Source organism: Polyodon spathula, chromosome 2, assembly GCF_017654505.1.
Source record: "Polyodon spathula isolate WHYD16114869_AA chromosome 2, ASM1765450v1, whole genome shotgun sequence".
Lineage (NCBI taxonomy): Eukaryota > Metazoa > Chordata > Actinopteri > Acipenseriformes > Polyodontidae > Polyodon > Polyodon spathula.
In genome coordinates, this window is record NC_054535.1 from 88,951,778 (window position 1) to 88,976,195 (window position 24,418).

General features: G+C 35.9%; 1 protein-coding gene across 2 annotated transcripts in view; it reads left to right on the forward strand.

Moving 5' to 3' along the window:
* The window catches only part of LOC121303229 (E3 ubiquitin-protein ligase UHRF2-like), a 79,277-nt gene that overhangs the window by 38,722 nt on the left and 16,137 nt on the right, over positions 1–24,418 (forward strand). For both annotated transcript variants that reach the window (XM_041233801.1, XM_041233810.1), the window contains exons 3-5: positions 1,277–1,548; positions 14,783–15,001; positions 24,177–24,286. In XM_041233801.1, coding sequence (XP_041089735.1) covers positions 1,277–1,548; positions 14,783–15,001; positions 24,177–24,286 — 601 coding nt within the window. The remainder of the gene's footprint in view (positions 1–1,276; positions 1,549–14,782; positions 15,002–24,176; positions 24,287–24,418) is intronic.

Sequence of the window (24,418 nt, forward strand, 5' to 3'; positions counted from 1 at the left end):
TCCTCTTACATGTAAACAGTATTCAGAGTCACATTCACTTCAGCTGTGCTTTTGCTTTTGTTGATAGCTGTGTGGAAAAAACAAGTAGCCAATGTGCAGCTGCAAAGATAACCAGAATAAGCAGTTAATTTTCCATACGTCTCAATTCCTAAGATGTTCCTTTAGAAAGAGGAACACACAGCATAGGGTGTATTTGTATACAGATGTTGCCATTCCAGGAACATGTTGGTCAATGAAGCCATTACGCTGAGGGGGAAGCCAGTTACATGGGCCCTCACTACCATACCCTTTGTGATGTCTCTTAGATTTTATTCTGCTTTCCATATTTGTTCATGATTACTCTGTCAAGTTTTGTGACCGGTCCTCTGGATTATTCAGATTTCAAATTGATGAATAAAAAAAATTAGGGATGTTTTTTGTTCATTTTTTTTTTATTCTCCCCAGTGATTTGGGAGCATTGAATTCAATGAAGCAGCTATCTGAACTATCCCATCAAGCAGTGTGGATGTGTGTGTGTGTTATGTTCCACAGCCGTCTGTTTGTGCCCGCTTCTGGTTCGCTAGGGTGTGTTGGTTTAATCAGTGAGAGAAATCTCACGTTCCATTTTTCCTGCTGTAGTGAACAGCGACAAATTAGCTTTGGTTCGTCACAACTTTTAAATGCATAGAGTCTGCATAGTTGTGATGTAAGCATGATGCAGCTTGTGATTTAGTTTGCAACAAGGGCAGGTTACTTAAAGTGAACCGATGTAAAAAAATAAGAAAAGTAATAAAAAAAAAAAAAAAGCATGTCATATGTTTTGAATAGCACCCTGACCTGGGTGTGCTTTTATTGAATACATTATTACCATGTCTAATTACTTTTGGAAAATGTTTGGTGGAAATATTGCACTTTGAACCGACACCTGATTTTAAGAATTGAAATTGTCCCGAATTTTTTCTTCCAATGCATTATTTATCTAGCACTTGTGGTTGGAAATATTAATTCTGGCTATGTCTGTTTGTTTAACCTTTAACATTAACATTTCTTTTAAAGAAAAGCATTTGAGGGTCAGTTATTTGTATGATGTCTTAACCACAAGGTTTTAAGAAGTACCTGTGCATACATGTGTCACAATTTAATTTTGACTTGTACATATATGTCCATGTAGGTCATAGAGATTTACCTTTCTGTTATTTCCAGGGGGAAAATGTTTTGTGTAAATGTGGTGTTTTGACTGTTTTTATTTTACATTCCCTTCTCTTGAGTCTCATTGGGTGTCTCCATTTTCTTGCAGATAAACGAGCTGGTGGACTGTCGGGATGTGAGCATTGGGGCCTGGTTTGAAGCCAGCATAGAAAATGTGACTAGAGCCACAAAGGGACATAATGGCAAGGCTTCGGCTAAAATGAGCAAAAGGACTAACGGAAAGCTGGAAATAGACCAAAACCATTCATCCCAGGACAGTAATGGGAAATCCACCTTTAACTTGGACAGTGCACCTTCCACCTCTTACACAAACTTCTCGGACAATGAGGAGGATGTTATTTATCATATCAAATATGACGAGTAAGTGCAGCTCACAGCGCTGTTACAGTTCCGTCTTTAAACGCCAGTTTGCGGTACAGTAAGTCGAATATACCCTTTTGGAGTTTTTCCTTTTCCCATCATTTCTAAATAGTATGTTTTTTTTTTTCCCCCTTTAGTTGTGTTTTGGATTATTGGAATAGTACATGATTGAGGAATTTATTTAGGGAACTGGCAGCATTGTATTCTGGGATTCAGTGTGTATGTAACGCTGGCAGGTAAGTCACTCCATCTCAAGTGGAACAAAGGTTGGGAACCATGTAAACGTCTTCAGGTTTTGAGGACATTTGCCAATCCATTGTACTTTTAAATGTAGTTTGAGGCTTGTTTTTAATTGAAACCATTATTCTGTCACACCTAAGTAAATGTGCAAAAATAAAAACCTGCTATTACTGCTAAGAATTAGTTAAGTGGCCTGCCTTATAGACATGTCATACAACAATTACAAAGTTGCAATTGAAGGTAACATGTTGTATACTTTGTCTAGCATGCAAAAACTATGACAGTTGAGTGCAATTATTGCATAAAATGGCAATAAAAACATCGGTTACATGTTAAGACATGTAACTTTTAGTTTTTGGTACTTTTATAAAAAAATTTAAAAAAAGCTGCTAGAAGTACAGTGTGGTGGGAGTTTATACCTTGACCTACAAAACTGAGACTGTGAGCACGAGCAATTACATCACATAGCAACCGTAACCAACTTCATTCCAGATCAGAGTTAGATTTGAAAAGAGTGATGTTCTGAAAAACTTTTTATTGGTTTTGTAAAGAGAACTTCAATCATCCTATGATGATGTTGTTATTATTAGGCTTGTACTGATAACGATAATAAAATTATTTATCGATTTGGGACCTCATAATACCAAATCGAAATTTTTTTGTATTCATTTTTGACACTCGCAAAGCGTTCAATCGATTAACAATATCAGTTGATCTCCTAGGATACTAATCCCGCCCCGGAGGTCCATATCTACCAAACAGTGAAGAGAGCCCAGAGTGGTTATTGGCTGCTGTTGTGTCGATCAATAAATCCTGTACAGTTTTTTCTTTTTTAAATTGAAACAAGCTTAAAATCACATCAGGAACCTGGACCAATATACATAACTCAATTGGATATAAATGCAGGGTAAAAGTACACAAAATAGACAGTTTTCACGGTGAAGAATGAATTTCACGGTCCGTGTCGCGTTTTTCACGGCTGTGAAATAGGTAGGGCCTTAGTAATGTACTGTATAAGTGTAAGCAAATCCACGTGGATGAAATGCTTCTCTGAGCACTCCAGTATGTAAGACTATAAAGTTTACAAACGAGAGGAGGCCATTTGGCCCATCTTGCTCGTTTGGTTGTTAGTAGCTTATTGATCCCAGAATCTCATCAAGCATCTTCTTGAAGGATCCCAGAGTGTCACCTTCAACAACATTACTGGGGAGTTGGTTCCAGATTCCCACGATTCTCTGTTTTAAAAAAAAAAAAAAAAAAAAAAAAAAGTGCCTCCTGTATTCTGTTCTGAATGCCCCGTTATCTAATCTCCACTTGTGTCCCCTGGTCCCTGTTTCTTTTTTCAGGCTGAAAAAGTCCCTTGGGTCGGCACTGTCAATACCTTTTAGCATTTTGAATGCTTGGGTCAAATCGCAGCATAGTCTTCTTTGTTCAATACTGAATAGATTCATTTCTTTCAGCCTGTCTGCATGTGACATGCCTTTTAAACACAAAATAATTCTGGTTGCTTGCACTCTTTCTAGAGCAGCAATATCTTTTCTGTAGCGAGGTGGCCAGAACTGAACACAGTACTCCAGATGAGGTTTTACTAATGCATTGTAAAATTTTAACATTACTTCCCTTGATTTAAATTCAACACTTTTCACAATATATGCAAGCATCTTGTTGGCCTTTTTATAGCTTCCCCACATTGTCTAGTTGAAGACATTTCTGAGTCAACATAAACGCCTAGGTCTTTCGTAGATTTCTTCAATTTAAGTGTCTCCTATATGGTATTTATAATGCACATTTTTATTTCCTGCGTGCAGTACCTTACACTTTTCTCTATTAAATGTCATTTGCCATGTGTCTGCCCAGTTCTGAATGCTGTCTAGATCATTTGAATGACCTTTGTGTCAAAAAGTGCCAAATTGCAAATGATGCCCCTGCAGTGTACCCAGATATGCTTTCCCAAGTAATTCTATTCATGTTGAATTTTTTTTTTTAAACTAATCAGTTAGTTCAAATGCCGAACGACAAAACACAATATTTATTAAGCTTAAGTTTTCTTGTGCAATGTAATATTTATGTTGTAGTTTTTAGTGTTTGTGAAATTACATGGATAGTCCTAGAGAATTTTGTGAACACTGTTTGACTTAATTTTACTTTAATTGTCTATAGATATCCTTTGAATTCTGTGAAATTTGTGTTCATCAGAATATAGTCATTTAGCCAGTAATCCGAACATTTTTGTGAGTGGAATGGTATTTTGGGCAGTAGCCTTAGTTTTAAGGATTTGATGACTGATAGTTTTCAGCATGAGACTGTAACAAATACACTCCAACAAGTATAGGGATCAAGTGAGTGATGACACAGAATGCAGATGTAAGGTGAGTGAATTAGGCTCAGGCTTTTGCCATTGGTTAAGTGTCTCAGAAGGGGAGCTCATAGTTTTTGTAAAACTGACACTTAAACTGGCAATGTGTCATTTAATCATTTGAGATGGTGGCTTCATATTTTCAATATTGTAGAAATGTGGGCAAATATGTAACCCTTTACTTTGACCTGTAACCTAATATGGCTGCCATATTGTGGTCCTGTGACCTTTTGTTTTGTTTACAGTTAATAAAGACTGAACGCTTTATACTGTTTTCATACTCGTCACACAACTGTATTCTGTGATTCTCTAGGTCAAGTTCGGTTGTGTATTGTGCAAAAATGAACCATTTTGTGTCCATTAATCTTCAAAGCTGGTGGTGTGTGCCGCACGATCTGTAAGGTATAGCCTTGGCGACTATTTTAGGTACTGACTTTACGTTTACAAATAATATAAGCGCTGCATGCTAAATGTGTTGGTGAACTTTTATATTGAGCCCTGAACTAATATGGCTGATATTTTCAAGCTTGAGTTCTTGTCCTCATACCAAGTTCCATTACAGGGGTTGTCCGGTGAAATGCATCTGTTTTAACTGAGATGCAAATCAGTTATGATCGCTTTGGTTTTTATCTGTTATTTCAGCCGTTGGACGTCAGAGCGGGACATACCATTATTACACACGTGTTTTTGAAACTGACAAATAAATGGAGTACATTGTTATGGTATCACTCATACCAATGTATTAAACAAGTTGACACAATGTAGAAAGAATATCATGTATTAATAGACATTGAAGTGGCAAATCATGCCTGAGTAGATCTGCAGCTCACATGAAATAGATAGATAGACCTCTATGGGATAGGCCCTTGCACTTGAATTCAATCAATATGCCAACAGAATACAGCAACCAAGTAATCCGACAAACTAAACTAAATTTCAATACATGCATAGGAAAGTTCAGCTACCTTAAAAATAAACTGACCCATTCACCACAAGCATTTAATAAAGCAGCTTCTAGATATTTGTTGGCAGCATCGCTTTCGTTTTGCAGCTTTGCCCTGTTCACCTCAACTAACATTTAATTTTTTTTCAATACTTTAGCATTTGGCTGTTTGCCATTTTAGCAGCATAACTTAGTTTTTTAATAGGTCTACATAGAGTAATTTAACAGATGCGACACTTGACTTTTATTTTAAGTTTGTTTCCTCAAACTTCCAGCTTCAGCTTTCACTTAGTATGCATTTTTTCAACAAAAAGTTCAAGTTAGAGTATGTTGGCATATGAAAACAGTCCTAGACCTCTGCACACACAGACCAAGTATAAAACAACGGTTATCCATAATGAGGGCTGTCAGAATCAATCAGTAATCAATCTTGTCATAACCATATGTAACCATATTCAAATTAAGGGATGTTAATATGCTACAAAATGTTTGAGCTCCCTGAAATGCCGACAACTTAGTGCTGAAACTGCCAAGGCTTTTTCATTGTACAAAAAATTCGGTTTTGGTTTTTACATTATGCTGCCCTTGAGGTGCGGGGAGAGATTATTACTTCCTGTTAAAATATATCAACAAGAAAGGCATCTCACAAGTGTAGTGGTACCCAAGAATGTTAATACTGAAGGACAAGTGGCGGTAGGGTTTTTTCCATTTTTGTTTTCAGAACTCTGTCTCCTGTGTAAAAGGGGTCTTTCTGTATTTCTGGCTCACACTCTACCTCGGCATCTGCTAATCTGCTGTTAATGGCTTCCTGCTGTTGATGCCTCAGGATGGTAAATGACCAGTCTGTACACAAGCAGTCAGACCCGCCCCTGTGTTTCAGCTCTTACGTTGGCATCTTTCTGGGGACATTTGATTTAATGAAATCAAGATTTCATATTTCTAGTCCTGTATTTTATATACTGAATTTAATGGCTGGCATTCATAAATCCAACCTGTGTGGAAGCGGCCTGATCCCCCGTGGTTTGTGGCATAGTTTGGGTAGAGAATTCCCTAAACCCAACATGAACGCAGACGATTCCTAAGCTGCACATTTTATTTTAATGTAGTCTGGGAGAGAATCTTCATAGTGAAACATGTCAGACTAACTCATCATTTTAAGAGATCTCTCTCTCTCTGTCCTCAAGGACCTCCACACTGAAGGCAGAGAACAATAGTGTCTAGAAAATAATTTACCTCTCCGTAACAAAACAAAAATATGCCCTGTCTGTTTCAGTTTCTGAAAGATAAATAAGGGACATAGATATATTGGTTACTGGTCTGCTGTTTATGAGTGAGGTTATTTGTCTTCTTTCCTGTTAGGATCATTATGTAGTTTTAGTGGAGTTAAACTCCATTTGCTGTATCGTTTTTCCCCATTGGGTTTTATATAGCCAGTAAAAAAAAAAAATAATAAAATCAAATGAAAAAAATTAAATATTATTTTTTTTTTTTTACATTGTCTTTGTTCAAGTAATTCTTGCACATAGATAAAACAAAGGCCTAGAATAAAAAAAAGCATAACATCATTTGTCTTGAAATAGGCTGTACTGTATATATTGTGAAATTACAAAAAGTTTTTTTTAATTTTTTTTGAGAAATATGCAGTTCCATTTTTTTTCATCATGTTAAGATACTAAAGTAGGCAAATATGCAAGTCACTCAACAACTAACAATGGCATAGACTAACAATAGCATAGACGACTATCAGAGAGTATAAAATGGCTTCCGGTGGTTCTACTCGGCTGCACAGCATTATCACTCGGACCGAATTCTCCATCTTTCCAGAAAATACACTCTGCATTTACATGTGGTAAAAGTAACCAAATTATAGTAAATTACCAAAAGATTATGAAATGCTGCCTGGAGTTTACAGATTATTTTCTGCAACTTGAATACTGATATTCTTTGGGTGAATATAATTGAATAGCGGTGTAGAATTATACTCGGAGCTTCATGCTGCCCCTATCTGAATACAGTACCTTTTTGCAGAAAGGTTTTAAATGTGCCATTTAATCAGAAGCATATGTATCAATGTTTTTAAATTGGCTACAGAAATGCAAAGGTTAGAAGCCATTCTGAAACGGATTCTATGTAAATAAATATGTTTTAGAAGCTATGTGAAAAATGTTGCTCCTTGAAGTTTTGGCTAGCTCCTAAACTAAACTTTCAAGTTCAAACTCTACCAAATATGGCACAGGTTTGGGATTCCTGCCAATGTAATACTGGGAATGTGATTTACAAAAAAGCCTCATTGTTACTGGGAAAGTTCTAGGGTTTGGCAAATGATTCAGATACATATCATAGATCATCTGTGCAACCAGTAGACAATGTATATAGTTTTATTTTTATTATTGTTTATTTTAAATATTTGTACACAATTTCCCTGTAAGGTTCTCATTAAAATGCATTTTGCAGTATTGTTTCATTGTACTTCGTGTAATGCAAAGTTACTGTGTTAAAATTAGGGCTTCTGATTGTCTGTTTTCCTCTGACTTTTCTACTGTCCTTTTAAAAATTCAATTGATACCTGTTAAGCCTTTCGTGTATCTCAATCACAGCTGAGAAACACTTTAAGAGAAACATTGATTTAACTTGCAGCCTTTTAAATCGCAAGTTTTTCATTTAAAAGCAAAAGCGATTTGTCTTTGTGTAAATACAGTTGTGCATAATGATTGTAATAGCGTGTCCAGCATAAAATACTTTATTTTTCATGTTTTAATAAAAATTAGTTGCTTAACATGGTGCAATCTCGTTTGTACGTTCTGCTTGTAAACTAAAGCTTGGCCGATTTTTTTAAAAGCCAATTTAGCTGTTTCAAAGAAAATAAAGTGAACTAAATCAATTTTACTATTAACATGTTTCTCAGTTGTGATTGAGATACATGAATAGCTTAACAGGTATCAGTTGCATTCTTGAAGGAGAGTAGAAAAGTCAGGGTGAAACACAGAAAATCAGAAGACCTAGTTATAATAATACTAGATGCACATATTTGTTGTCTGGCATTGACAATATTGTCTGGCTAAACTGGGTGACTTTATGAAGTTATCTTTTGCATTCATTGGGCTCTTTTAAGGAAAGCACATTGGTGCTAGTTTACAGTGTGGTAAGGGAGACATATACAGTATACAAATTCACTTCAGTTATAGTTAAGGCCAGTCAGTGATATTCTAGGCAAACCTACTGCTTTTTATTTATTTATTGAATTACTTATTTATTCGATTTTTGCCAATTGACTCACCCCATTTACATGGGGTTCCTGGAAAACCATTACAATGTACAAACAACACAAAAAAAAAAAAAAACATGTGTGGTTCAAACTTAGTCAGCAGCATACAGGGATCAAAAAATAGAATAAATGACATATCTGTTTGTTAATGTGGACTGAAAGAGAAGCATTGACAGGTGGTTATAAGCAATTGACTACTACAATCATGAAAACCAGAGAAAGTAAGGTTATCAAATTCCATCTTCATACTATGATGAGAACATTTCCACGTCTTCGGGAGTAGATATGGAAGATAATTCTCCTAAATGGATTTGAATCCTTGGAGCAGCCAAATTAACAGAATCCTCAGAGAGTAAACTATAGCCAAATAAGGAGATGCCATACCTTAAAAAACCTTAAACACAAAACAGTACCAATGAATAAAAACCTCCGGTTCATAGGTGAGAGCCAGCATACCTTCACGTACACATGACCGTGATGTGTCGGAGAGAAACACTGGAGCAAATCTGCAGCATGAATACAGCACATCTAACTTATGTAGATACTGCTTACAAGCAAACCTGATGAATATAGTTGCCATAATCTAAAAGTCACTAACTTGAACCTGCTAGACAGGGAAAAGGCATTCTTGTTCCTAAAAAGAAAACCTAATTTAGGTCCTAATTTTAAAGCCAGTGTTATTAATATGGCAATTAAAAGTAAGATGCTCATTAATCCATATGTCCAGATGTTTATAAAAATGAACTTTTTCTCTGGTGCCTTTTTCATGTCGTGTAACAACAACCAAAGTCAGTTTTCTAATCTCTCGTATTCGAACAGAACAACATTGTTTTTGTCTTGTATACATTAAGTAATAATCTGTGCTGTACAATGTTAAATGCAGCCTGCAAATCCCTCTGTAGTGCCTGTAAGGAGTAGCCTGTTGTATACAAAGTAGTATCTTCAGCATATAAATGCATATTAATGTTACCCATATTAGAACGCAGGACATTTACATAGAGGGTAAAGATGATTAGTCGATGGACTGAACCCTGTACCCCCTATCATAGAGGCTCAAAGGTGGAGATAATTCCATCAGCTCTTAATCGCTTGTGTTTGACCTTTTAGGTACTGTATTACTACAAAGAGGCTTGAGACGAACGTTATTTTCAGACAAACATTAGAAAGAATGCTCAGAAGAATTTGGCTAAATGGCAAAAAGGGGTTGATTTCATCAATGGCAGGAATTCAAACTACTTTTGCGTTGGATTATTTATTTATTTATTTTGACAGTTAACGTGGACCAACAACAACCCATGCCCAGCCCCAATTCAAAATAGTTTACGGAGATAGACTAGTAATTGCGAGAGACCGTGACCCAACCAGCTAATTTCTCCAGTATTGTCTCGAAACGTCTCTGCATATATTTGCAGCCTACTTTTTGTTCCAACCCTAGCTTTGACCCAAAAAGTATCTGTGAACCACAGGTTTGAAAATCCTTTTGAAAATAAGGGTTCATTGTTGAACAGCGGGGCAGCATAAAAGTGGCGTCTTGGACAAGGAAGGGTTAATGCTTCAGTTCTAAATCGCAACTTAAGCATGCAGACATTTCGCCTGCGGCTAGGGGAGGAATTTGGAATCTTCCTTTCCTTGGCAAACGGAATCAGAGAGGTTTCCATGGTAACTGAGACGGGAGTATTTTGACTTGCCAGTTATTAATTCTTTAAAATGTCCATAAAGTTCAAGGGTCTGAAATTGGGTATCCTTTTGTAATCCCACATTTTTAGGGTTCCGTTTTCTGGTTTAAATTTAAAATAAAATGAAGTAATTGGTCCATTCTTTCAGGTTGCGATTGTTTGTTTGGCGAGGGAGGATTGGTTCGTTTTGCTGTTTTGGGTTGGCTAGTCACCCTGCAGATTTGAAATGTGAAGAAGAAAAGAGGAAACAAATGCCTCAGTTAGAAATAGGGTCTTTCTTCAGTCGAGCATTGAGATGCTGGGAAAAACTGCAGCTGTATTTAAACTGAGAGGAGGGGGTTGGGTAAGGTGGCCTCATCTCAAAAAGAAGACATTTAGGTGGTCTCAATAGTCCCTCCCAGGAACATTTAAAGATACTGTTTTTAACTGGGTAGAAGGGGAACCATTTTAGTATTCATTCTTCAATGCAAAATGCCACTTTTGCTATTAGGTTCTTGTTTTGAATAGTGTATTTAATGAAGGTTGACACATTTAATGGAGGTTGATTTTAATTTTTGCAGGATGTCTGGTGAATAAAATGCTAATGAAAATAACAGCTGCATATGATTATGTGAGAAACCACACAATGCCAAAAGCACAATTGTATATGTTTTTATTTTTGTTTAGGGACATGTCTTCCCCTGTATTCTCTCAAAACAAACCTACCCGTCTGAATTGGACACACTGGGTCAGACCAATGGCCAGCATTCAGGGTGTGCCAGTACTGCATGACTTGGAAAAAGTGGGACCAGAGTTTGGATCTTGCTTCCTTTGTCCCTCCCTGGCTTCTGCAGAGGAAATGGGCTGCACTGCCAGCAGCATAGGCCCAAAGAAGCTTTCCAAGTGCCGTGGGATTAAGCCGCGATTGGTATGGAGTCTCCAATTAGGCTTGTGCACTTAAAATGGCGTACAAGAGGAAGAGATTACATGGCTTTAAAGTCTTATTTAGAACACTAAATAACTGTTTGGTGTATGTAACATTTTATAAGGGACAATAAAACCACCTCAATTTGAAGTGCTGTACCCCCTTTTTTTAAATAGAAAAGTAAAGAAGGACATTATTCAGAGTATCAGAATCTGGGCTATAAGGAGGTCTTATATCTCACACTTATATTGTTATATATATCTTCAGATATACTCTATATAGAGGTGGTGATCTGTTTGTGTGCATGTAACGTGTGGGTTCCAGGGGAATCTGATTTATGTCGCTGAAAAGATATGAGCAAGCTGTGTCACAGAGCAGTGGTACCCCAAAAGGATATCCATTTTCTAGGACTCGCTAGTGACTGACCCCTAGTTTACTAAACATTCTGATTTCCTTAAATAGATGATCTTTCCCTTATCAACAATAGGCTTTAATAAAGATTTTCTTTCATTAGTAAGTGAAAGACTGGGTGAGGCAGTCTTGATTGCTAGCAAATGAAAAATGTCTGTGCTTCATTGTGTGATGCACAGCAGATAACAGCTAACGGCAGCACTGGTGGAGCTTCTATTATGAAGCAATGGTCGACAATGTATCTCATCAAGTGCTGGTTATGCAATGATTTGTTTTGCCTATTGAAAGAGGTGGAACTAAGCTTGGCTAGACAGGTACAATTTGCTTCTACTGGAAATGATCGAAAATGAAATTGACTTCAGAAAAAAAAAATCCACTGTAGTGTATGTGTGTAATATTTTATCTATCTATCATATGTATTATAGTATATATATATATATATATATATATATATATATATATAATATATATATGTATATATATATATATATATATATATATATATATATATATATATATATAGATATATATATATATATATATATATATATATATAGCTATATATATATATATATATAATATATATATATATATATATATATTTATATATATATATATATATATATATATATATATATATATATATATATATATATATATATATATATATATATGTTATATATATATATATGTATATATATATATATATATATATATATATATATTATATATATATATATATATATATATATATATATATATATATATATATATATATATATATATATATATGTATATATATGTATGTAAAATTAATGTGTCAGGGTATTTCTGTATCACAAATGTTCAACATTAATTTCGTTAGCTGGAAGTGGTCACGCACTTATTGTACCTTGCTCTGAAACATTTCTATAGCAATGTAGCAACATGGTCTTGATAATATTCTACAGTCCAGAAATTATAATTTTAGCTTTAGAATGAATACTGTATTTTGTAAGATAGTTGGTTTATTGTATACCATGAAAGTGTATTTAATATTTTTGTTATTTCCTCCTCCTCCCATACTACAATTTACTATAGAGTATTAGTCTCTTTTTTTACAATTTGTGATTTTTAAAAAAGGGGCCAAAAGCAAAAAATGCCTTTTTAATTAGTGGGTCAACATAAAAGTTGAAAAGCTATGAAGCCTTCATCAGGTGATAGCGTATTTGAGAAAATAAGTAGTTTAATACATTTACGAGGTGAGAGATCTGGTGTGGAAAAACATTATTTTATTAAATGCTGCAGAGTGTTCAACTGTTGTATTTTTTAAATACACTTCATTTTCCAAACCCTATACTTGCTGTATGAAGACTGACATCTCTGAATTGTGTTGTGCATCTCTATAAACTACTGCTTTGATCAACAAGCACATTCTTTCAGCCGCTGCTTCTACAGCTTGGTGCTTTCTAACACTTTGGTTCCAGTCAAGGTACCATCATGTTTAAATCAGGACTCTGCAATACACGATAGTCTCTGACATTCAGACAGATGAACAAATAACAATACATGCCCTTTTATTTCCTGTTTAAAACTTCTCAGTATTTTACTGCACACAAAATGGAAATTACACGTTTGCATGTAATACATTTCAGATAAATCTTTGGGAATGTACTTGCCAACAAGACATTAGTAGAGGGGGTGTCCTGTAGAATCTTGATGGTGGGAGGTTTGTAATAAAATGGTGCTTAATAAATGATAATACACTATACCTTTTTTAAAATTAATATTTTTACTTGACTCAAAAGCATTTTAGTATGTTTTCAAATTCAATGAACTGGACAAACCAGGTGCTTTCTTCCCATTTGTGAAAATCTCACACTATCTAGGCAGGTTTGATCCAATCACCCTGTTTCCATATCATACATATTGTATAGCATTATAACACTCAAGGCTGTTTGTGTGATACAGTAAAATCTATTATATCGGATTCTGTAAGATAAAATACCCTCTATTAACCGATGGACCTCTGACGCTTGTCATTTACCAATTGAGTGGTACAGTTGGGAACTGGTAAATGCACGTTATTATGTGTCAAACAGTACATTAGAACAGACCATTGCATATAGAAACCAGGTTCTAGAAAAGACAGTTTTTCACAGTTTTTACATGCCAGCTGTCACTAAGTTCACGTAAAACGGTAAGGAAGGGATATAATTACTTTATTGTTAAAAAGCTGATGCTTTTTTTTTTCCACGTCGTCAACCTTTGCAATCAGTTTGTGTCCTTGCTTTTTTTTCTTTTTTTAAACTCCATTTCTGTCTCAGGCTAATACACACTTTTGGTGCAAAAAAAATCCCAAAACAACAACTGACAAATTACTTTGGCATAGACCTGAGAAAAAACAGTAACTATTTTTGGAGTGCATGGTTTTGGTGTTTTAGAAACACTGATATACCTGAATTTAGTGTCAATCCCAGGCACCCTTATAATGTTGGGCAAATATTGGGCCAACCAAGGCTGCAACCGTAGATGAAGGTCATTTTTCTCATTGGAATGTCATTGGTCTAACAGTGTCAAAACAGCAATGGTTCAATGAAACCAGTTCTGTTGGAACTTTTTGCTAACTAAAGGGGAAGTCTCATTCAGATTGTATTTATCTTAACTGAATTCTGCTGTCCTGATTGACTTCATTTATTCTATCTTGCCACACCCTTCACGTTTTCAGTTTGTGTAAACGCATGTACCCCCCCTAATGTGCTCCTGCTCTCTGCCTGTGTACAAGAAATTACATTGCAGTACGGTCGAGAGTCCATCACAAAATATGTGCATAATACAATCAATATCTCAAACCCTGAAAGTACACAAGCTCAATTAGAGAGAGGGATATTAGACAAACTGGATTCCTGATTGCTGTCACACTGAAATGTCATTTTGAGTACAACGTGCAGTGTCCAACTGTGAACTAGCAGCACAACAGTCTGACCATTTGCATAGCTATAACAAGTAAAGGCAAGCATGCCTGTCAGATATTTTGTTTGCACATTTATAATTAATCTTACAAAGCCCCAATGAGAGTACCCCTTTAAACATTTCCCTCTGAGTTTGTCAACCTGATGACACTCCTACATTTACAACTATCTGATAAATCATTTAAACTGCCAAATTCTCAGTGTAGACAAAACTCTGTGAGCAAAACCCTTAACTTTGACCTTTGACCTATGATGGGTGCCATATTGGGGTCTTGATGGGATTTTTTGCTTTCAATATGATAAAACTTGTTCACAAAAATTCTGTTTCCTCCATTTCTAATTAGTATGATGTGAGAACCACCTCTCAACTAAACAAGCAATTGTTTAATTTTATACAGGAAATAGGCTTAATATGGCTGTTGTTTGGGGCTTATACTCTTAAATAAATCTAATGCATCTCTCCCCTTTTTTTTTTTTTTTTTTTGCAGCTATCCTGAAAATGGTGTTGTTGAAATGTGTGCGGATGACGTTCGGGCCCGTGCGCGAACCCTTTTAAAATGGGATCACCTTCGGGTTGGCCAGATGGTAATGGTGAACTACAACATTGAGGTTCCAGAAGAGCGAGGCTTCTGGTTCGATGCAGAAATCACCTCTTTGAAAGAGATCTCGAGAACAAATAAGGAAGTCAGAGTGAAAATCCTTTTAGGGTAAGAAATTGTCTTTGGTTCTGTGTTAGGAGGGCCTATTTCCATAAACATTCCTTGTCAGAACTTAATATACTCATAAGATATGAGCTGCAAAAGTAGACAGTGTTCCAAGGACTCTAACACAATTTTGTGCATTATCTCAATCAGCCAAAATGTGGGGGGGGGGGCACTTAAATGTCCCTATTAAAATTGCCTGTACTTGCTTTGAAATCTGCCGCACTTCTGTCTGGATACATTTGTTGGTCTAGTAATTTTACCTTCTGCGTGACTGGCATGTTGCTTATGGATTGCTTTCTCAAAATCAGCAGCAGGTTTGATTTATGATACATCTGTTTTTATTGCTTTGCTGTCTTTCATCTCTTTTACAAATTGTTTGATTTTTTTTTTTTCCCCTTCTTTTAATATCCCCAACAATTACCAGATACTGTATTCCCATTGCTGAGGATCATACCACTGTGAAGTTTAAAAATATTCTCAATGTTTTCTTTCAATTGAAAGTGCAACATGTTGCGAGTTTCCCAGTTCTTACCGTTTTAGTAGGTTAAACTTGCACTTTTTCAAACTGGATTCTGGTTGCAGTGTAGACATGGATGAGTGATTTCATACTTCTGTCTCAAAGGGGGGTGTTTGGTTGACCGTTCAGTTTGTAAGTTTGGTGTTTGTAACTCTGAGATTCTACTGTAATTTTGATTTATTAATCCCACCTTTTACACCTGTGCGAGCTTCCTTGCTGACAATTGAGAAGCAAACAAGATGCACTGAGTCTGATGTTTGTTTGGCATCCGGTCCCCAGAGTATATACCAGTTAGTAGTCCTATTTGCCGTAGCCACTGGCAGCACATCCTAATCTGATGTCATCACACAGTGAATAGGAACTGATCTGGTTTGTTAGGTAGTGTCCTGCTACAGTGCCTACGTGTTCAGCTAGGGTGACAATGGTTCATATTCACTAGACTTTTGTGGCAAAGTGCCCTGCCCCTGAGCTATTTATTTGCATTGTATGTTACGTGTAGTGTGTTAATGTTGGTGTATGGTCATTGGTACATGGGATATAAATGGGTCTGTGTAACACAAGTGGTTTAAAATGTATATTTTATTTAGGCACGAGGATTGCACAGCACTTCATGTGCAGGCCAAATGTAATAATATGTGAGCACACGGAATTGCACTTTATTAATTCACATGCAGTTGTACCGAGACTCCAATTGAATGATTGATTAGCAATCGAGTCTCGGTACAGCTGCATAAAAGCAGCATGTTTTCACTCGCTCGGGGTTGTGTGTTCGGTGAGTGGAGAATGGGTGTGGAGAAGGAGAAAGTAAAAACTAAAGTTAATAATTGATTTAAACTCACCGTTTGTCTGTTCGTCCACTTGTTTGTCTGTCTGTTTAGTGTTAGTACGTTTTGTTTGTCTCTTTATTTTGGCTAAAGTGCCGTGTCCTGTGTTTTGTTTGTCTTACAACCTTTTATTTTCTGTCTGTTCATTTATTAAATGCTGAGCGCAACCACGCGCACAGCTTTACCAAACTCCACGTCTCTGTTTATTTTGTGTTGGTTCCTGTTTCTGGTCTGACGTCACCCACTGCAGCCGTCTTTGTCTTAATTGGTCTTTTCTGAGACAGATTACAGCTTATCCAGAAATACAGCTAGTAGTATTCAAAGCCTTGGCGAGCTGAGCACGTAAACCCATTATCTAGGTTTATGTCGCACATTTACTTTAACATTTTCGCTGCCATGGTAAATGAGCGATTTTACATTTTAAAACCAAAACAAATTACAGTTCCGAACAGAGAAAATAATGACATTTCAGACTGGCAGAAATAGTGTCTTCTATAGAGTTTATCATAACTTTTGTCTGAGGGTGCGTTCTGTTTCAGAAAAAACTTAAAATTCTGTTTGCTTACAAAAAAGTACAGTTATAACAAATGACAATATAGTTAACAATGACTTCTGAGATGTGTTTTATGTATTTTAAAGATATATACATTTAATTCTGATTACAATTACCCAACAACAGAACAGCAGCTGAAATGACCAGAAAAGACGGTGTTTTTTTTCAAGTGTTCCAGATCTGTTTTTTGTTAATTACACGCACCACTTTGACTATTATTTGTCATAAATATAAGGCATGTAGTGACCACTTTTCATTGATAAACTGGGGCAGACTATAAAACAATATGGTTGCTAGTTATGGATACTAAAAAGTCTGTCTTAATTGCATTGCTCCAAACAATTGAGATACAGTATTCAGAGATGTGTAAGTTGATGGATATTTGATACCCATTTTGAATTAAAATAACTTGCTTGCCATATGCAGTATCAACACCATAGAGTTACTAAAATAACTACAAGGTGGGGATTCTCCGGTCGAGAGTCATTGAATGTGTCGGTGCCTACTGACATGAAAAACTGTTGAAGGAAAAAAATTAATAATTCGACTCAGGCCATTAAATCTGTTGACATTTTCAGACTAAAGCTTTAAATTCTGCTTGGAAGTTTCTAAACAGGGACAGTTTTGTTTTGTTAGTAGTACTGTACATGAAAGTGTTCTGTTTGCTGTCAATTAATAAAACAGTGAAGCTACATTCACACAGTCTTCATAATTGGGCAGTCCATGAAAGATTATAACTGCTATATTGTTCTATTAAATCATTTATTGAGGCAGTTAGGCAGAAAAACTGCATGTATTATTACTAAGAATGAGAGTAGAAAATGCATTAGTCTTTTTTGATGGGTGGAGTTGGATGATATCCTCATCACTAAGGAGCCTCTGCTTTCTGAGGGCCATCAATCTACTCTGCCTAATATCTCACAGAGAACGTGTGGCTGAGATAATCTCTTACTAAATGTGTGTTGCTTATTATTTTTCAAAGAGTACTTGCATTATTGTGCTCTTCCCTACTATTCCCTGGATTTTCACTTTGGGAAGTAGTATGTGGCTATATAATAAACAATATAGTTTACTGAAACCCCTACCTAAGTTCACTAACTTCTGTCCACTCTACCATCTATAGTTCACGCACGTGCATCACGCAACTGTGGTTTAAAGTGATGATGTATTGCTTTTGGACTGCTAAAGGTAAGAATGTATATTTTGTATATTTAACCGCAAAGGGAACATTAATATGAATCAACAATTTAAGAGAGTTTGTCATTCAATACTAATATTCAAATTGGTCTCACACTGTAACCTTCAGTCTCACATTGATGATGCAAAAAGCCCTTGTTTGAGACTGAACTAAAGTCTTCTTGAAATAGTCTTTTGCAGCTAAGCATTGTGGCTATGAACTTTGCTGAGTTGAACTTTTTTTTTTTAAATAAATGATGTGATGAGCAACAGAAACAAGATTAGAACCGCAAACTAAATAACACAATTACTTTTTTAAAACCTTTCCGTTGTACGTTTTTAGATTAACAGTATCTATCCAGCAATCAGAAAATATTAATTAGTGATGAAGTCATCTCTGCACTGATGCTGATGGATTCTTTCAGCTGAAGATGTGCAGTCATTGATGAGAAAATATATTTTCAATGGAGCAGTTTGTAATGAGTGTATTAGCAGAGGTTTTTAGTGTAAGTAATAGAGCCTTAACCCTGTATCTACTGGATTATTCTGTTAAGAAATGCACTGTGCCTTCATAATGCAAAAGGACATTTATCAGAGAGAAATGCACAAGGAACTATTCCCCCATGCTTGATTTAACATTTATCCAGTAGTACTCCTCCCCTCCCTACATTCAAGATCAAAAACTGTTTCTGAAGTATTCTCCCTGCAGGTTGATTGAAAGCACTGGGCTTCATATGGAAAAGACGTCATTGTCTTCGGCTGGGGGTGTAGCTCCTAACTCATTCACGTTTTATTTATTTCTCACACTTACACACTTCAACACCATTAAACATACTACGGGTAGAAACGATTACCCGCGCAGTGCCCAACAAGAACTCCTCTGAGCAGTGCAACACTGTGGCAATATTTACATGCTTCCACTTGGTCAAATAATCAGACGCCATGGCATTCATTATCATTGCTATGCTGATGACACACACTTTTATCTACAGACTAAACCTGATGTTTCTTTGGCTGTTTCTGTACTCAATAACTAGCTGATATATAAACTCGGATGCAGCAAAATTTTTTGCAATTCAATTGTAATAAAACAGAGGTTATGTTATAAGGTTCTCCCCATCAGGTTAGCACAGCTGGTAATTTAAAATTGGTTATTGATGGTCGTGAGATTAGTCCAACCTCTGAAGTTACTAACCTAGGTGTGAGACTTGATTCTACCCTTTCTTTTGAGGCTCACATTAAGAACATCTGCAAAGTGTCCTTTCAGTTACGAAACATTGCTCGTCTTAGATCATCTTTATCTGTGCCTGATGTCGAAAAACGAATGCATGCCTTTATTTCATCAAGGTTGCGCTATTGTAATGCTCTGCTTTCTGGTGTCTTATCAAAACTAATTCATAGGCTGCAGTTTGTGCAAAAAGGTGCTGCACGGGTTTTGATGAGAACAAGAAAGCATGATCACCTATCCCCAATCTTAGCATCTCTTCATTGGTTGCCAGTAAAACCGTTAAAACCTTACACGGGCTTGGTCCAATCTATTTTAAGGACATGCTGTCATTATGTGCCGCAGCTGAGAGTTTGTGGTCTGCTAGTAGTGCTCAGCTGCTTGTGCCGAGGACAAGGCTGCACACTGTGGGTGATCGGGCCTTTTGTTCTGTGGCCCCTCGCCTGTGGAATAACCTGCCTGGACATTTGAAGGACTGTGAAACTATTGAGGCTTTTAAATCTGGACTAAAGACTTTATTTTTATCAACTGGCGTTTCTGAATGTGTTTATTGTTTTTAGGTTTGTTTTAATCTTTCTGTAAAATGCTTTGAGATTTCTGTAATGAAAGGCACTATATAAAATAAATAATAATTATTATTATTATTATTATTAAAGATACCCCAGACCTGCATGGTTTTTGTCTGTCAAAAGTGTGAACTTCCCAGCTTTAAAAAAAGATTAATGTAATCTTAATATATGTCATATAATGATATTTCACATATATTAATTAAAACAAGATTCTCTTTTGCTTATAAGTATACTATTGTAAATATTAAGTGTAGGTGACCATGCCTTATCATCACATTCTAGCAACTCTGTTCCTTACATAGTATTTAAAATATGCTCATATGAATAGACAGACTTATTGGAAAGCCCATTTGGCATAGCCTTTTTTAAAACTTCCATAAGGAAATTGTATGCTATATTCACTGCAGACTTCTTGCAGACTATGTGGTAGACTATATGCTCGCAAGACTCGCGCCCCATTTGTCCCGTCCCCTCCCCCCTCCCCCCTCCCCCTGTGCATCCGTGTGTGGCAGGAACAGACAGGGCGAGGCAAAATGATGCACAGGGAAAGACTGGATGGGAACTTGGTGTCTTGCCACTGTACAGGCTAGTCTGTACTTTTAAGTAGACGGTATATTGCCACTTGTAAGCGTTTTGTTTGCAGGTGACCTCAGATGTTTACACATTCCATTTCTACCTTGAATGTTAATCAGTTTTGATACTTAGAAATAGTGTTAGCTGCTTATTCGGAGTGAAGCTTCAATTGACCACAGCGTTGGTCAGTTTGTACAGTTATAGAATTCAGTGGTGCATGTCCTGTTTGTTTAACTGCACAGATGACGGTTTGTACCCGAAACTTACTTGCCACTTTGTCAAGAATGCAGCGTTTGGGTTATTGTTGGGCGGATGACCTTTCTGTTGTTGCTAACTGCTGCTAGCCCATGTGAGTGAGGCTTGATCATGAAGATGACCTTCAGTGTAGAGCAGATTAACACTCCCAGTGTTTACATTAAAAATGCTTACCCACTGACCCTTTTTTGATCACAGGGCAAGGCACTAACACTGAGGCAAAGGTCGTTGGCGCCTGATTATGGGGTCCTTGGGGGTGCAAATGGGCTCACTCACACCAAATCTTTGTGAAGTGATTTTGGCACCATGTTTTGCTCTAAGTTTTTACACCTGAGATACCAGAAAGAAATTTGGGGAGTAGCTTCATTTCATATTCACCTAAGCTTGTGAAGGATACGAAGGAGAAAATGTAGAGAAAACTAACAAGTAACTTATTTTCAAACTATTTATTTATTTTAATCTTTGTATGTCAAAATCCTCTCTCTTAAATATATGTGTAAAATAATAATATTTCACTGCAGTAGCGACCATGATATTTCTAACACAGATTTCAGTTTGTAGATATTTCCATTACGAATGCTTTGTAAAAGCATAAATACATAAAAAAAATATTGAACACAGATATATTCAGGTATGTTATATACAGGTTTTACGTACCTGGAAATATACAAAATAAACTGAAAATGAATGTGTCTTTTCTATTTGTAGCATTAAAATGATAACTCGCATGCACCACCTAGTGGTTTACTTTAAATGTTACTGCTAGGTACACAACTAATGTAATATAATAGAGTACTTTATTAAATAGAAAAAGGTGCTCTGGTTTTCTATCTATTTGCATTTTGATTATAGTTTTTACATATATTTATCTAGCATTGACCATCTTGTAACTATCATCAGATTTCAGTAGGTTAGGTTAGAGTGCATTAGGCAAGGTTGAGGTTAATCGGAAATTAAGCTTGTCAAGGCTTTTACTAAGTGAAAATGTGACTAAAGAAAGAAAAAAAGATATGTAGAGAAAGGGAACAGGGTAATGCAATTGCACATGGACTCGTCCCATTCTATAATGTGAGAAACTGTCTCACCTACCCACATTTCTTGTTCATTTATGCTAAAGCTCAAGATGATGATAATAATAATAATAATAATAATAATAATAATAATAATAATAATACATTTAAGTTATAGAGCGCTTTTCCAAACCCAAAGCACTTAACATAGCCAAGATGTACCGATTCATTTTAATTCAATAGAAATGAATATTCAGAATGAAAGTATCACTTATTAAAGTAAGCTCATGAAACTTAAGTGATCATTTCATGCCATCAGTACAGCAGATCATTACAGCAAACGTCCTTGCTTGTTTAAAAGCAGGCTGATCTGCTGGCAGAAGAAAGCACAGGTCAGCCTGCATTCCAAAACAAGCAATACAAAATACAGCCAAAATAACCTGCCGCTTATCTGACATGTTCACAGTATCGTAAGGTGTAGGGTTGTCTGCAATGCAGCTGTTGATGTGTTCCGCATCTGCAGGCTGTATCCTTTACTGTATATACAAGCTGTGTTTCCAGTCATCTTGATAAATTTAGTTCTGCTCCGGAAATGATGAAATTTGGGGGTGTGCTGATACTCGGTTTCTGAGAAATTGCCTGAAGTATTTGTCGGCAGGTATTCAACAAATCAAAACACACCTGTTTATTAATGTGTTGATTTCAAAACAAGAAAAGCTGCCCTTCCCTCACCTTTACAACTGAGTACCAATCAATGGCAATTAACTTCTGCATTGAGAGTTTGGAAAACAAACTTGCAAAAGCAACTGATTCATCATGTAAACGTGACCTTTCATTAAACCTGACTCGAGCTACCGCTGTGGAAATTGGGATTTGTATTTCTTTGTTGAGTTTAATTGAAGGTAACGGCTTGCCCAGGACTATAAATCCCACAGTCCACTGCAGAGGTGCCACATTTCTAAAAAAAAATGAAGAAAAAAAAAGGAAAGTGAAAAAATTATAATTTCATATCAAAAGGATAAGAGAAAAGTAAGATAATCGCTTATAAAATATAAATGAGTTTTAAGTTTATCACGCCAGGTTTTATATTAAATAACACTGCCAGATTGTTATTGATTAGTACTCAGTAATTGTGTAAACTAGGGAAACCGAGGGACTCCATTGTTTGTTTTTTTATCGAGTAATTAAAATGTTTTATTCAATTTCTCAAAGATAATTACTTGGAAAACAAGAGTTTTGGCACAACCCTAGTTTCAATAAAACAAAATTTTTTTTTTTTTTTTTAATGATTTAAAGTTCATTCTTCATACTTGTGTGAAGTAATTAATTCTAAACTGATTAATTTAATTATAAGCACATATTCAATTCATGTTGGGTTTAATATGTGCAGGCATTCCAGAAAATCAGGCGTTAAAATAAAAAAAAACTTTAAGAAAATGAAAATGCTTCGCATTCTAGTAATTATGAAGTACTGTCTTTTTCTTTTGACATTTTTTGTTTTTGTTTCATACAGATTTCACGTTTCATATTATACAGGTAGTTTCTGTCGCCCCATTGTAAGCTCCCATGGGGGGATGTTTACTATAAAGGAAATAATGAATGCTTATTTAATTAAATTTACAGTATAATAGTAAATCTCGAAAAACTACTCACTTCTAAATCTTTTGTAGTCATTTTTGTATTACTTTAGTATAAATACATGTTAATTTGGATTCATATGTTGTTTTTTTCTGACTTTATGTTAACAAAAAGACACAAAAGCTCCTGTTTTCTTATTGGAAATAGTGATATTTTGAAATATCACTGTCCTGGTCACAAAAGCAAAGTTTGTGGGGAATAATAGCCATTTTCTATACTTTTGAGGCATAAGCAATTAGGAAATAACACTTACTACCCAGGAACAAAAATGGTGTTACATAGTGTTATTATTGAAAATGCACAGAAAACAGATGCAGAGTAAGAAGTATTCTATATTAAAGGGGAAGTCAGTTTCTCTTGGTTTGCAAACTCCTTCTGTCTCTCACTTTCCATGAATAGACCAGCACTTACCAAGTCATGCCAGTGTCCAGCATAACTGTTCAAAAGAGATTGAGGTTGAACATTGTGTTTTTGGAGTGTTTATCAAAATTGGGCCTTACACTTACCACATACATTAGTTCAAAATGGTTCTTTTTAAAGACTGTTTTACATACTATATGAAAAATGATTTAATAATTGGCTCCAAATAAAGAATTTACATATTTTTTTCTACAGTTGTGTCGGTATAATGCAGTCACGTGACCAGAGACACTAACAATTATTATGCTTGTTTAAGTCAAAGATTCTTTGAATGTTTTTAGGGCCACTGGATGTATTAGCCACCCTGTAAGAATGATTGAGTGAGTGAGTGAGTGAATGAATACCTACTTCTACAGCAATGATCCAGATACTATGCCTGTCATTGAAATATTTCAGCAGCTGTCTTGTATGTTTGCAGGGGCCCAGAGGATGTGATTAATGACTGCAAACTCATCTTTTTGGAGGAGATCTACAAGATAGAGAAACCAGGGGCACCTCCACTGACTTCTGCAGACGGGCAGTTTAAACGTATGCCTTGAGAGTGTTACAAAGTAATAAGAACTTCAATAGTTAGTGTTCAGGAAACTAATATGGGGCTTATGTTCAGAAGCAGTGACGGGCAGGTTTGTAATCGCTGACAACTCCAAGTCACTTTCAGAG